Source organism: Delphinus delphis, chromosome 19, assembly GCF_949987515.2.
Source record: "Delphinus delphis chromosome 19, mDelDel1.2, whole genome shotgun sequence".
Taxonomy (NCBI): Eukaryota; Metazoa; Chordata; class Mammalia; order Artiodactyla; family Delphinidae; genus Delphinus; species Delphinus delphis.
In genome coordinates, this window is record NC_082701.1 from 32,322,937 (window position 1) to 32,336,335 (window position 13,399).

The 13,399-nt window shown below is 38.8% G+C and overlaps 1 protein-coding gene across 1 annotated transcript in view; it reads right to left on the bottom strand.

The window, feature by feature from the left end:
* Positions 1–13,399, bottom strand: part of ANKFN1 (ankyrin repeat and fibronectin type III domain containing 1) — a 138,885-nt gene that overhangs the window by 61,402 nt on the left and 64,084 nt on the right. The window contains exons 5-7 of the mRNA XM_059997018.1: positions 8,811–8,908; positions 5,704–5,794; positions 196–303 (exon numbers count right to left, since the gene is read on the bottom strand). Coding sequence (XP_059853001.1) covers positions 196–303; positions 5,704–5,794; positions 8,811–8,908 — 297 coding nt within the window. The remainder of the gene's footprint in view (positions 1–195; positions 304–5,703; positions 5,795–8,810; positions 8,909–13,399) is intronic.

Consider the following 13,399-nt stretch of genomic DNA (forward strand, 5'->3'; position numbering starts at 1 on the left):
GGAAGGAAGGGAGAGGGAAGTCTCTTCTGAAGGGTTAAAGTAAGATAGTGCTGTAAAGTGATTCCAGATGTACAAATATTAATATCTCTCTCCCTCCCTGATGAATGAGAAGGTATGACCCAGTTAGGAAACTGCTAAAATTACCGGCGCCACCGAGACCTCAGTCGATGGCCCAGCACAGATTTTTATCCTTACCCCGGCAACTATAATGCTGATGAAGGGCTCGGACCTGCTGCAGCAGACCTTCCAAAACTTCACTCTGTCCCTTGTGTCTAGGCGCTCTGTCGTCACAGTCTTTCCAGTCTATTGAACAAAAGAAACAAACAGAGTAAAATTTTCAAGTAGGCGAGGCCTCTTGCCTGCACTGCCTCGGGAGCTGAGTTTTGCTCATACGACCCACAGACTGTGTGAATGAGCACCCAGTACTTGCACAACTAGCAGGCATTACCAAGGATTTGGAAGCTGCCATTTTTCAGGCCCTGTGCAAAACAGCAATTGTGGTTGGTTTCTCGAGTTGGGCAGTTTTAAGGCAAGAGAAAATGGTAATTGAAAGCCAAAAGAAAATAGAGAATTTGGGAGTCCAATTTCCCCTCCCCCAGCTCCTTACCCTCCTTTTCAGCGTCTGTGTCCTAATCAGTTCCCTGTCACCTCTCCACTCAGCACCCCAAGTCGCCACTGGATTTTCACAGTAGGAAAGAAAGGGGTGGGAATGTGCAGACTAGATGAAATCCACGGTCCCAATGCTTTTATTGTAGGTTTGACACTTTTGGCCAAATTGACATTTCTTTCCAAGGAAAGAGCCCATGTCAGATGCCAAGAAATGGAAATCTACATTTTGCTCTAATGAATGTCTGCTTTGGTTAGCTGGCACAGCAACTCCTGCACATACTCCGAGCCACCAACCACCCTGTCTGCTCAGTCTCTAAATATACAGTATTAGCTTACATGGCAAATTTAAATTGCAATACCCACTGAGATTTTTCTCCCCCTTCTATTTTCATTCCATTTGGCTATAATGATATCAAGAGTAATAACCCGTATGGGACTAATGTCAATTCTGCTGTCTCCAACTCTAGATTTTTTTTTCGGCAGGTCAGTCATTTCATAGTCCATCCCTATTCTCTTTCCCCTGGTTTTACTTTCTGGATCTTTCAAAAGCAACAACTTTAAGTGCTTCTTGGTTGAAATGCTTTCTCTAAAATTGCTAGACATTCTTTTCGAGAAAAGCCCGTTAGTTCACAAGTATATTTGAGGCTTAAATTCTAATCGAACAAGTTTCAAATTCCCTCCACCTAGAGTGATTTTAAAATATGGAGTCTCCCTTGTTTAGAAACTTAAGCAGATGCCATGACAGTTAAAGTTAGGTAAAAGCATTCCACATTGGTCCATCCAAGGCCGAGTAGGACAACATAGTTAGAAAGAATGCAGGTTCTGGAGTCAGATAAACCTGGGTTTGAGCCCTGGTTCTTCTGATTCCTAGCTCAGTGTCTGTAAAACAAATTACTTATACTGACAGGGCCTCTACTCCGTAGTATGAAAAAGGAGTATAGTACCTATCTTGCAGGATTTTTGTGAGGATTAGATGAGAGGTACATTAGCTATCCAGTGCAATGTTATGTGGAAAGCCTTACGTAGATAATAACTTAAAAAGAAGGGAAGTCATTGTTGGAAAGTTAACTTCCTGAGTGGTGAGTATGGAAACATCATTTCTTAACCTTAGCAGATAATTCCCTTTGAAGAGGAAGGCCTCAAAGATTTTCTAATTCCTCCTCCTTCCCACCTTCCCCCATGTACCCTTCTTCATTTTACCTCTTAGAAGACTGAGGCCCAGAGATAACCATTCCAGTTCTAAATTTTTCAGCTTGGTGGTGATGGTGGCATAGCCAGGACTATAACATAGTCTCACGACCCTCCGTATAGTGCTCATTTCCTTATACCATGGACATGTTTTTGTTTTTGTTTTCTTTTGAGAAGGAGGGTCAGAGTTTGGTTGGAGTCTGTGTGGTGTGGCTTAGTTGTGGTCAACTCTGGAGACAGGGAATTGGCATAGGTGCTTTCTGTGGACTCTGTTCTTTGTTGGCAGAAACTGTGACTTAATTTCTCTTTGCTTCAGGTTTTTTCTCTGTAAAGTGAGCTTTTGAGTCTCTTTTTAGGTTATTTGTGGTTTCAAAGAAATACTGTAAGTAAAGCACCATTCTGGGCACATTGGAGATGCTCATTAAATGTTGGTGAGGCACTGTGACTAGAAGCATGATGGTGTTCACGTAGGATGGGCTAGGAAAGATCTTTTACTGGGAAATTTGGAAATGTTTGAGGGAACGAACTCCAAGTGGCCCTTGGACTATCTATAGTTTCCCTGGTATCTGGACACAGTGAGAATAAACATTGCTCTCATGTATTCCCAGAGGCCGTTATGAGTTTGTTTCCTTAGTTGGATGAATGTATCTGAAGTACTCAGATAAGATGAGCAATGTTGTTGGCTTGAGTAAGACTCCTGGGGGACTGAATTACTATATGGCCCTGAACGTGCTAATACATTCTAATGAGTGTTAATGCTGCCATCAGTGCAGGGGGAGATGAAGTGGACCTGGCTCTTTCAGCTGAGGCCTATTACATCAGAGGTGAGCTTGAGCTGATGACTTTATGGTACATTAGAAAATTGCTAATGCTAAATTGCAGCCCGAGTGAGCACTGGACATGATGCCAAGGTTTTGGAAAGAATGAGTCTTTCTCATAGATGTTTGGAAGGTTCTGATGACTACATAAAATAGGAGACTTTAGGGATGAGGGAGAAAATTGAAAATATATTAAGAAATCAGGAGCCTGACAGGAATAAACTTAGTGTGGTAGGAAAAGAGCAGATCATGCCACATAATACTGTTCACTGTTCTGGTAACGAGACACTTGAATTGCAATGCAGTGCAGAGCTTACATTCACTGGTGATATCAGGGCTTTCCTGATCGTAACTCAGACAAGCCTGTCTGAGTCCTTTTCTCTTATTATGTACCATACCATATAACATAAGTCTATAAAAACACATTCAGGCCTTTTGTAAAAATACTTTAAAAAGTTTTATAGCTTATTGGAACATATTACCAAATTTCCAATTATTCTGTCATGTTAGAATACATTGTCTTCTAGTAAATATCTGAATACTGATATATGTTACATCACAATGTCATAGTCTGTTTATAAATAGAACCAGAGTGTTTTTATATTGTTCTTTCCAAGTGACATGGCATGTCTGCAGTGACTGTAATGACATGTTTGGATTTCAGTTCTTTGCCAGGTACCCCTACTAATCAAATGTGCTGTTTTAGAAAGTGTTGCCATTTGCTACGTTAATTACCAAGTAATAAGTAACTCTTCCCAGACCTGGACAACTGTTCTTTTCATTCTGGAGAGAGCTCTTCAAATGGGCTCTGAGGGAGAGTGTCTGACTAGAACTTGAAGTTTATAGAACTGGGACATCTGGTGTTTATAAGTAAATACATCATACAGATCAGAATTTGCATGGGGTCTGCGTTTGGAGTGGGTTTCCCTCTGACCCACCTTCAGGTCTAATTTTTTTTTTTTTTTTTTTTTTGCTGTTCTATCCCTTCTATCCCTCCATCTCCAAAAATACATACTCTTTTTACCCCCGTAGAATGAGATGGGTTCCCTAAGTATCTTAATCTTCCAATATTCCCCGTATGTGTTTCTGGTAAGTCTTCAGTAAGAAAGATGTCCAAGTAAGACTGGAATAGTTAAATCATCAAATGCTAGGGGACTTAGGAGTCTTAGAGATGCCTGGTATTTGTGATCCAAGGCTCTGTATGGCCTGATTTAGCTAGCTGAATCCACCAGAGGCAGTAGTCAGGAACGGTTGGCTGGCTTTTGGTCTGATTGTCTGCCTGATAGCAGGGCATTAGCTACCACAGCAGAGTCTTGACTAGTTCAGACTTGAATCCTGGCTCAGCCATGTTACCAAAGTTGTGACCCCAGGCAAGGCAACACCCTCTCTGAATCCTAATTTCCTTATTAATAGAGGAGGAGGACAGCATAGTGGTTAAGAGCAAGGAACATGGGGTTTGGACCTGACTTCAGTGCTGGCTAATCTTCTGTTGTTGGGCTGTAGGTATGCGTGTATGTACCTCAATATTAATAGTTCCCTCATCAGTAAAATAATAAAAATCACCTCAATCTTCATAACAGACCTTAACAGGTCTGTTATGAAGATTGAGTTAATCTGTGTAAAGTTCTTAGATTAACATGCAGCATATAATGAGTTTTATCAATGTTAGCTCTGCTGTTGATGGTGATACAGATGATAATATGATGCTTAGCCACAAGATGGGAACAATGACTGTTGTCAGGATTAAGTGAGACACTGAATGTGAAAGCCCATAACATACCACCTGCTTCATGGTTTTTCCTGGGCAAAGGGTTATTATAATACTTGAAAAATACAAAAATATATAAAATAGGAAACTAAAGAGCCCATAATCTCATAACCCAAATATCTGCTGTTAAATTTTAATAGTTATATGCAGACACACCTACCTAATTATAGTCAAACTCACAGTTTAAATGTTATATGAAAAAAATTATGATGTTTGTTTACATAAAACTTCTAAGAATTTCTTCTATACAATGGATCATTTCTTAAAACACCATTTTTAGGGGTTGCATTTTATTCTATAGTATGGATCTATATATATCATACTTTATTTAACCGCAGAGTTAATATTGGATATTTGTTCTCCCCACCACACGTGATATTTCACTATATCAATATATTGCTGCAGTGCACATATTTGTTCATGATTGTGTGTCTGCATCTGTTTCTTTAGGTTAGATTCTTAGATGTATAATTATAGGGAAAAAGAAACGAATGTTCTTATAGCAGCTGATATAATATGGTGCCTTGTGTTCCACAAAGGATGGAGCGGTTTGCACTTTCACAAGAAGTGTATGATACCATTTTAAATGATCCCATTAGTGAAGATTTTTAAAATAAAATATAATTCAGAACAATAGGTTCATTATGCAGAAAACTCTATCATGTAGTATGTCTGGAGATGTTCTTCTTGTTAATTAAATTTTCTGGTTAATAGAGAATTGCCAAATACACCAGACATAAATTATTAAGTTTAAGATAATTAGAAGGGGCTTTGCTGGGTTTTTCAGCCACCATAATAAATATTATAGATTTCTGTTTGTGGCAGAGTGTATCAGAGTGCCTGTTGATAAGAAAGCTTTTCTTCTGACAGAATGTAAGTAAGATTTGCTAGACTTTTGGTGAAGAAGGGGAGGTGAGGTCTAAAATGGACTGCGTGTACTCTGGGCCAGCCAGTCCTACTGTGCCATTTCAGTACATCTCCACAAAAGCCCTGTGAAGGGTATGATCGGACCCATTCTACAGATGTTGAATTGAGACTCAGAGACTTTAAGTAAATTTTGAAAGTCACACAGCTAATAAAAGGTATAATGGGTATCAAATTCAGTCTTGCTGGTTCCAAATTCCCTCTTCTTTCATTCCACTGAGTTGCTTCCCAGGGGAACATTTCTGCAGAGGAATCATTCATTATGTGGCCAGATGCTACTCTGAGGACATCTTATTAGTCCCAAGCAGTGGGGAGAGGGAATGGCAATGGCATCCTGAGGATGGAATTGGTGTTGGAGTCTGGCCAGGCTTGAGAGAGTTCACAGCCACCACCTACTAGAAGGAGAGGCACATGCTGGTGTCGTGGTCTGAGCAGGTCCCCATCCTTTCATGTTATAAGCCGAGACTTGAACAAAATACTGTTGGCCCTGCAAAGTATCGAAATAGAGAGAATGATGGGTTGGGAATTTTATTTAGTCAGTTTTACCCTAGAAGCTTTATTCTGTGTCTGATGAACTTGTTCATCCCACTACCCATACTTTAACTTTCTAGCTTTTCTTGACTATTATGTTTTTACATGATAATAAACATATTTGGGGTGCCCTCTTAGTTTCTTTGTGTTTTCTTTTTTCAAAATTGGAATATCATAGTTGCTTTTCCTGACCTTCCCCAAACCATTATACACCAATTTTTAAGTCATAGTTCTGTAAGGTTTACCAAAACCTGCAGTTTCTCACCCTTACCTCTTTTTCCTTATTCTCTCCTCCGCAGTGGCAACTACTATCACCTTTTTCTAGCTGATCAACTTGCTTTACAAGATCAACAAGTTGTAATGAACATCTTTTCAGATTAATAATTAGAGATCTGCTTCATTCTTTTAGTAGTTGTATAGTACTTCACTTTGGGTAAACACAGTCATTTATTTAACCAATCCCTCATTAGTGGACATTTAGATTGTTTCCACATTTTATGCTAAATAAATAATGCTGCAATAAATATCCTTTACTCAGTTATTCAGACATTTTAAAAATTAGTTCTTTGATGCTACTTCAGTTTTAAAACCATTATTAAGACAATGGTTTATATGCTTTAATGTTTTATGACATTAAGAATTAAGGAGTTGTGGCTGTATGGAGGCTCCTCAAAAACATAATAGACCTGCTGCCATGTGATCCAGCAATTCCACTCCTGGGTATTTATCCAAAGAAAACAAAACACCAATTTGAAAAGATATATGCACCCCAGTGTTCATAGCAGCATAATTTACAATAACCAAGGTACGGAAGCAAACTAAGTGTCCATTAACAGATGAATGGATAAAGAAGATGTGATTACACACACACACACACACACACACACACACACACACAATGGATTATTACTCAGCCCTAAAAAAGAGTGAAATTTTGCCACTTGCAACAACATGGGTGGGCCTGGAGGGTTATTATGCTTAGTGAAATAAGTCAGACAAAGACAAATACTGTATGATATCACTTATATGTGGAGTCTGAAAAATAAAACAAACAAACTAGGGAATGTAACAAAAAAGAAACAGACTCAGGATGTAGAGAACAAACTAGTGGTGACCAGAGGGGAGGGGCAAGATAGTAGAAGAGAATTAAGAGGTACAAACTACCAGGTAAGAAATAAATAAGATACAAGGATATAATGTATAATACAGGGAATATAGCCAATATTTTCTAATAACTTTAAGTGGAGTATAATCTATAAAAATATTGGATTACTACATTCTACATCCAAAATTAATATAACATTATAAATAAACTATACTTCAATTTAAAAAAAGAATTAAGGAGTTGTTTTTTGTTTGCTTATAATATTTTAAAATGTTTTATGCTTTTATATTTTTGCTTTGAGGAATTTTTTTTTTCTGATGAACCCAAAGGGGTATTTTAGGAGTCAGCACTTGTTAAAGCATTGCTTGCAAAATTTGTAAAGTGGTGTTTGAAGTTAAAAAAAAATAGCAATCGTTGTAGAGCCTTTGCTAGGGATTTAATAGTATTGGCCCTACCATATCGTAAACTTGATTTTTATAACATTAAAAATGGGTTTCTAGGTACCTCAAGGATATGGGGATTCTCTGAAGTGTAAATCTACTTCTAGGCTTTTATGTGATTAGGATAGTGTCTGTGTTGCTCTCATTGGATGACCAACTGCAAAACCTTAATCCCTGTAAAAAATTAGTTCAAATATTAGAGAACCTCTCTATGGAGAGTTTTCCATTTTTATCACCATATCACTTTTTCTTTTAAGCAGCGGAAATTCCCTCGGGTTCTCTCTGCCCCTCTTCCATCATGTGAGCTATAGGGTTGGGAGTCAGATGACAATAGCATCTGTAGGGGCCACCCATTCAGGGGTTTGTTTGTTCTGCTAATCCACGGTTTTGGCCCCTGGTGTATATGTGTAAGTAAGACTAAAAGTTAAGATTCTGTGATGGTGACCCAACCACCAGGAATTCTATTAGAATAAGCTGGTTCAAACTTGAAGAGGTGCAACCTAGCACAGATTTTTAATTCTGGGCTTCAGGATTATGCTTTACAGATAACTGTTTTAATTGACTAACCTTTTAGAAAAACAACAAGAAAATTCTCCTTCTACCTCTCACATATGAAGGTCCTAAGATATTAATTATTTGAATTGGATAAAAAGGTACAGGTTTAATTTAAGTTTACTTAAAATCTTTTTCAGTTGAAAAGATTTTGATGATCCACTTTTGTTGCATTTAATTGTTTGAGGAAATATAGGGTTTGTTCCAGTCGGGACTGATTTGTTAGGTGTTTTTATTTTCTGCATTTCATATGCTTATATGGTTTATAGTTCTATAAATAATTAACACTTAAGTTTAGATTGGTTAAACAAATAAGCACAGTCTGTTCCAGTTTTTCATTCACAGTTTAAATTGGTTCAGGTTACTGAGAAATGTAGTGCCACCACATATAGTTTCTTTTCTGTGAAAGCACATTTGGGCAGATTTTTTTTTTTTTTTTTTTTTTTTTTTAATCAAGGGAAAAGGGTTTCTCTCAGGAAATTGTGTGACTCCAATTGATGACTGATCTCAACTGAGGCTGTGGGGATGAGGGTTAGATGAAGCTATTATTTTTACCATCAGACAGGGAGTCAGAATTGGATCTCATAGAGCCTTTGATCCCTCCCCAAAGATTAGACTGCGATCCAGAAAGCAGCAGCTTTCAAGGCTTGCATGAGGCCAGTCTTTTTCTGATCTCTGTAGAACATGGCAGCTTACAAAGTGGTTCATGCTGTCTGCTCACTCCTTTGTGGGGTTCAGATTATGGGTACCAGACATAGCACGCTTAACGAGTGGCAGTTGTTGCCAGAGGACTGGGCGTTGGCTGTTGCTGGGATGTGTGAATATCCCAGCACAAGCATCAGGGGTAGGGGAATGGGAAGTCTAATGGTGTTTACCATTGTGAGTCCTGTGATTGTGCATCTCAGGGTCTGCAGGTTTTCCATGATGATTTCTCCAGCCAAAGGACAAAAGTCTTTAGACATGCTCCATTCCACTGGATGGAAAGGGGAGGGGGGAAGAGGGGGAGGGAGAGAGGGAAAGAGAAAAAGAAAGAAAGAGAGAATAGTCATCTACCAAGAAGCATCATAGAAACTCTAGCATATAATCTCTCTCAAAAACAGTAAGTTTACCCTCCTTTCCCTGTATTGGCACATCTAACAATTCTCCTCGGCATAAGTCAGTTTCCAAGTTCACCATTATTTTTTAAAACAGAGGCGGGGAATAAAGTAATCATTCAACAGTGAATAATATACCTTAATGTGTATGTATGTATATATGTATATAGACACACGTGCGCAGGCACATTATATATAAAAGTTCATTGTATATAGAAGATGTTATTTACTTCATGTAAGAAGTGAAGGGCTCATTAGGATATTACCTTCTGTTTGTTCCCCACGTCTGGTTTCTGTTTCACCATTTTGCTGAGAGTGCTACTTCGAGCTCCCAGGGGCATTCTCATCCCAAATGAAGAAGCCTCCTTTCATTTCCTTCCACATAATTTGATTCCTTTTGCTTCTGGAATCACCCTCTTCCTTTAGTGTGTCGTATGCTGCTCCCCTGGCTTTCATTCTCCTCCCTGATATTGCCTTCCAGGCTTTTTCATTAGGCTTCTTTTCAGCTGGAGAATTTGGGATTTGTGGCTGATCTCTTTGGTGGTCCCCACACACCTGACGTCCCCAGAGTGGGTGTTCATTCACAGTTAAATCTTAACACCCAAATTGTAACACCCCATTTTACTGTGAGACACGCTCTTTCATAACATTTTCCTCTGGTTGAAAAAACCGTGGTCAGGAGAGAGAAATTGTACATCATCAGTAAAAAGGGTCTTAAGTGACCGTTTACACATGGCAGGATTTGAGGCAATCCTAAATGAAGCAGGAGCTTCAGTCACATGGAAGACAAGGCCTGCATGTTCTAAACCTCATGATGACAAACTATAGGCCTTAAGATTTAAATGATATTCTCTATGACACTTAAATACTTCAAAATTAAGCCAAACCATCTCTAAATCCTGCTGTTCCCCTAGAGTCACACAATCCCTCTGTTCAGAGTTGCTGCCCCTGCCTCCTCTGCTTCTCTTCATTATGCTCCTGGGAATCTAGCTTGCTATCCTCACTCTCTTGAAATTGCTCTCCTAAAATTCCTAGTGCTTTGATCATCCACAACAGCCTCTTCTTGGGAAATCCTGCCACTGTGGCCTCCCCCCGTGTTTTGCAACCTTCTTTTCCCTTGGTTTCGGTTGCACCCTGTCTTCTGCTTCTTCTGCCTCCTGATTCCCTCTTTTCAGGCTCTCCCTTGTTCCTCCCTTTCTTTGTCCTTTGATGTGTTGTTCCTTGAGGGTTTGGCTCCTTTTTCATTCATGCTTGTCCCAGGTAGTGACCTTATCCACTTTTATGGCTCCAACAATGACTCTTAAAACTGTAATTCTAGGTTTAGCTTCTCTCTGGAGCTCTGACTTCTTTCTGTAAATTTCCACCTGAGTGTCCCCACTCCACTTGAGTGGAAGTACTCCATTAAGTACTTTTCCTTACCAAAATATGTTTCTCCTCTTTTTTTCTTAATTTTAGCTCTTTTAGCACTGCCACACATCCAGTCAACCAACCCCAAAACTCAGTGCATCCTGCTTCCTCTTTTTCCCCAATTCCTCACAACCAGTTGATTACTAAACCCAGTAGGTTCTATTTTTAAATGTCTCCCAGAAATTTCCCTCTCCCCCTCACATTGAAGCTATTCTAGAGCAGACCCTTATAATCCTGAGCATGAACTCTGCAATTGATTTTTTTGTAGGCCTAATTGATAAACTCTAATTGATTTTTCTGTTCATCTCTTTATCCTTATATACAATCTTCTTACTATAGCCCGAATTATAGTTTTAAAATGCAGATCTAATTGTTTAGTTTCTCCTCATAAAATCTTTTCATAGTGTCCAGTTGATTTCCAAAGTAAAGTTAAACCCTAACAAGGCATTCAAAGACCTTCATAATGTAGTCCCAGCCTTACTCTACTATCCTCATGTCCTGCCATTTCCCAAAGCAAAGTCCTTGTCACCTGTTTGTCATTCTGTGCATTTGTATGCCTCTGTCTTGTGTTCATCTTCCAACCTTTGCTTGTCAAAACCCTACTAATGCTCTGAATTCCTCAGGAATAATTGATTAAATACATCTTTTCTGTGTTCCCAAAGTCCTTAATTTATATAAAAACAAGATTTATTACACATATATTATACTTCCTTTTCTCGTTAGATTGTGAGAAATTTGAGAATAAGAAAAGTGTTAGTCATTTCTTCCCTCTCTAGATCCACACTTGGATCTGTGTGCTTGGTGCACAGAAAACGCTTACTAAATATTGTACACATCAACTACATATATATTTGTTTTATTGTATGCATATGCATATGTACACACACACGTCCAGAATAGACTGCTTTTCCAACATGGAGATATTTTTCTTCCATGTGAATCTTCTCCTTCTCCAGACTCTTGCCCTTTGAAGCTCTTAGGCATATTGTAAAATCTAATTAGAATCAAATGATTAAGGTTGTATGTTTACTCTCAAATCAAGCCTATACCTTATTATAAATACATATTCTGAAACATATATATGTATGTATTTTAATATATGTGTTATATATATATAGGTATGTATGTATACTTCTTTCCCCAGTTGTTTTATTATGCCTATGAGCTACTAGCTCTTGAAAAAGCCAAGTTTCTTAAGGTCAAATTAGAGAGGGTTTGTAATCAGAGAATAGTGTTGCATATTATTTTAAGCTAAAGAAAAAAGAGCAGTCGTTGAGGGAATTATCACAAACAAAATGAAAATTAGTAGCACATGTGCAAGGACATCTAGAAAGAACAAAGAATATAGGAAAATTCTAGAAACAAAAATATCTTTGGTTGCCATTGAGACATGCATGGTTCACTGATGTGGTGAAGCCCCAAGCCCAAGACTGAGGATCAAGAGCTTCTGATTTCAGGCTAAGGATTCAGGGTACATCCCAAAAGAAGAGCTAGGGATTAGTGGGAACAAGACCAGATTATTTGAGAAATGATTAAAGAAAAGTTGCTCAAAGATGCAATCTTTAAAATTTCTGAAGAAACAACAATTTCTTTTTTAATGAAAGCTGTCATGTTCTATTTTTTTTTTTTTTTTTTTTTTTTTTGCGGTACGTGGGCCTCTCACTGCTGTGGCCTCTCCCTGCTGTGGCCTCTCCCATTGCGGAGCACAGGCTCCGGACACGCAGGCTCAGCGGCCGTGGCTCACGGGCCCAGCCGCTCCGCGGCATGCGGGATCCTCCTGGACCGGGGCACGAACCTGCCTGCATTGGCAGGCGGACTGTCAACCACTGCGCCACCAGGGAAGCCCCTGTCATGTTCTATTGAAATAGTTCTACAAAACATGTTTCAGGTGGAAAAGAGGGCCTGGCTTCTTCAAAAACAACAACAACAACAAAAACAAATAGAAGCAGGTTTGTAGGGAGGTGTGTTCTTCTTTAGGAGTTAATAGAAAGTTTTAACCATTTAAGTCTAATTAGATCTTATAATATGTCGAGGTTTCAAAGGGGGAAGGTTCTAGAGAAAGAGAAGATCTACATGGAAGGAAAAAAATTCTCCATGTTGGAATGGCCAGTCTATTCTGGGGCAACCTATAGTTTTTTCCCTCTGTGTACTTCCTTGGGTTGATGGACTCTTGACATAAAGAAAGGAGCTTCTGCTCACTTCTGGAAATAGAATGAGCCAGAATCACTTTGAGAGCCAACTGGGAATTCTAAGAAGGCAACTTAGCATGGTCTCTCTGGAAAGTTATGTGTAGGTAGTTTAAAGACTTAATATTAAAGCCATGAGAAAAATCACTTATAAGTCTGCTCTAAATCCCTGAAAGGTTGGAGCCATGTATATGAAGTTTAAAACTATATAAGACTTACAGTTTTAAGATAAAGATCAGGGCAACTGTTTCTACTTAGGTCTGGGAAATAGAAGCAGGGTTCAATCATGCAGTGGCTCATAAGCAGTTGAACGTTAGTAAGAAAGGTACCAGACAAAACCTAGGTGTTAGTATTTCTTAAAAATTGGCTCTGGCTCAAACTGTGATTCACTCTATGTGTATCAAATAGCTATGAATATTTTAAATGTGAAGTTCTGTTATTTTAACAAGTATTTCATTTTTATCTAAGCTTTAGAAATGTAGAGCAGTTGGGCAAGAGAGTTTCTACCTGAACCATCACCATTTTCCTGATGGCAGCTGTTATAAACCACAGACCAAGCTTAAGAAGAAAACAGAGCTCCAGAAGGTTTCCCCTCGTCATCTGAAGTCTATAATGTGAGGAGGAATGTCCCAGAATCAGTGAGAAGAGTAGAAAATTCATAACTGGAAGTGTTAGGGCACGCAAGCTGAGAACTTAGTCAAAGTGCAGGTAAATTTCAAGCCTCATGGTGTGGACTGTGTGATTAACAAACCCTGAAGAGTTATAACACTCTTCAGT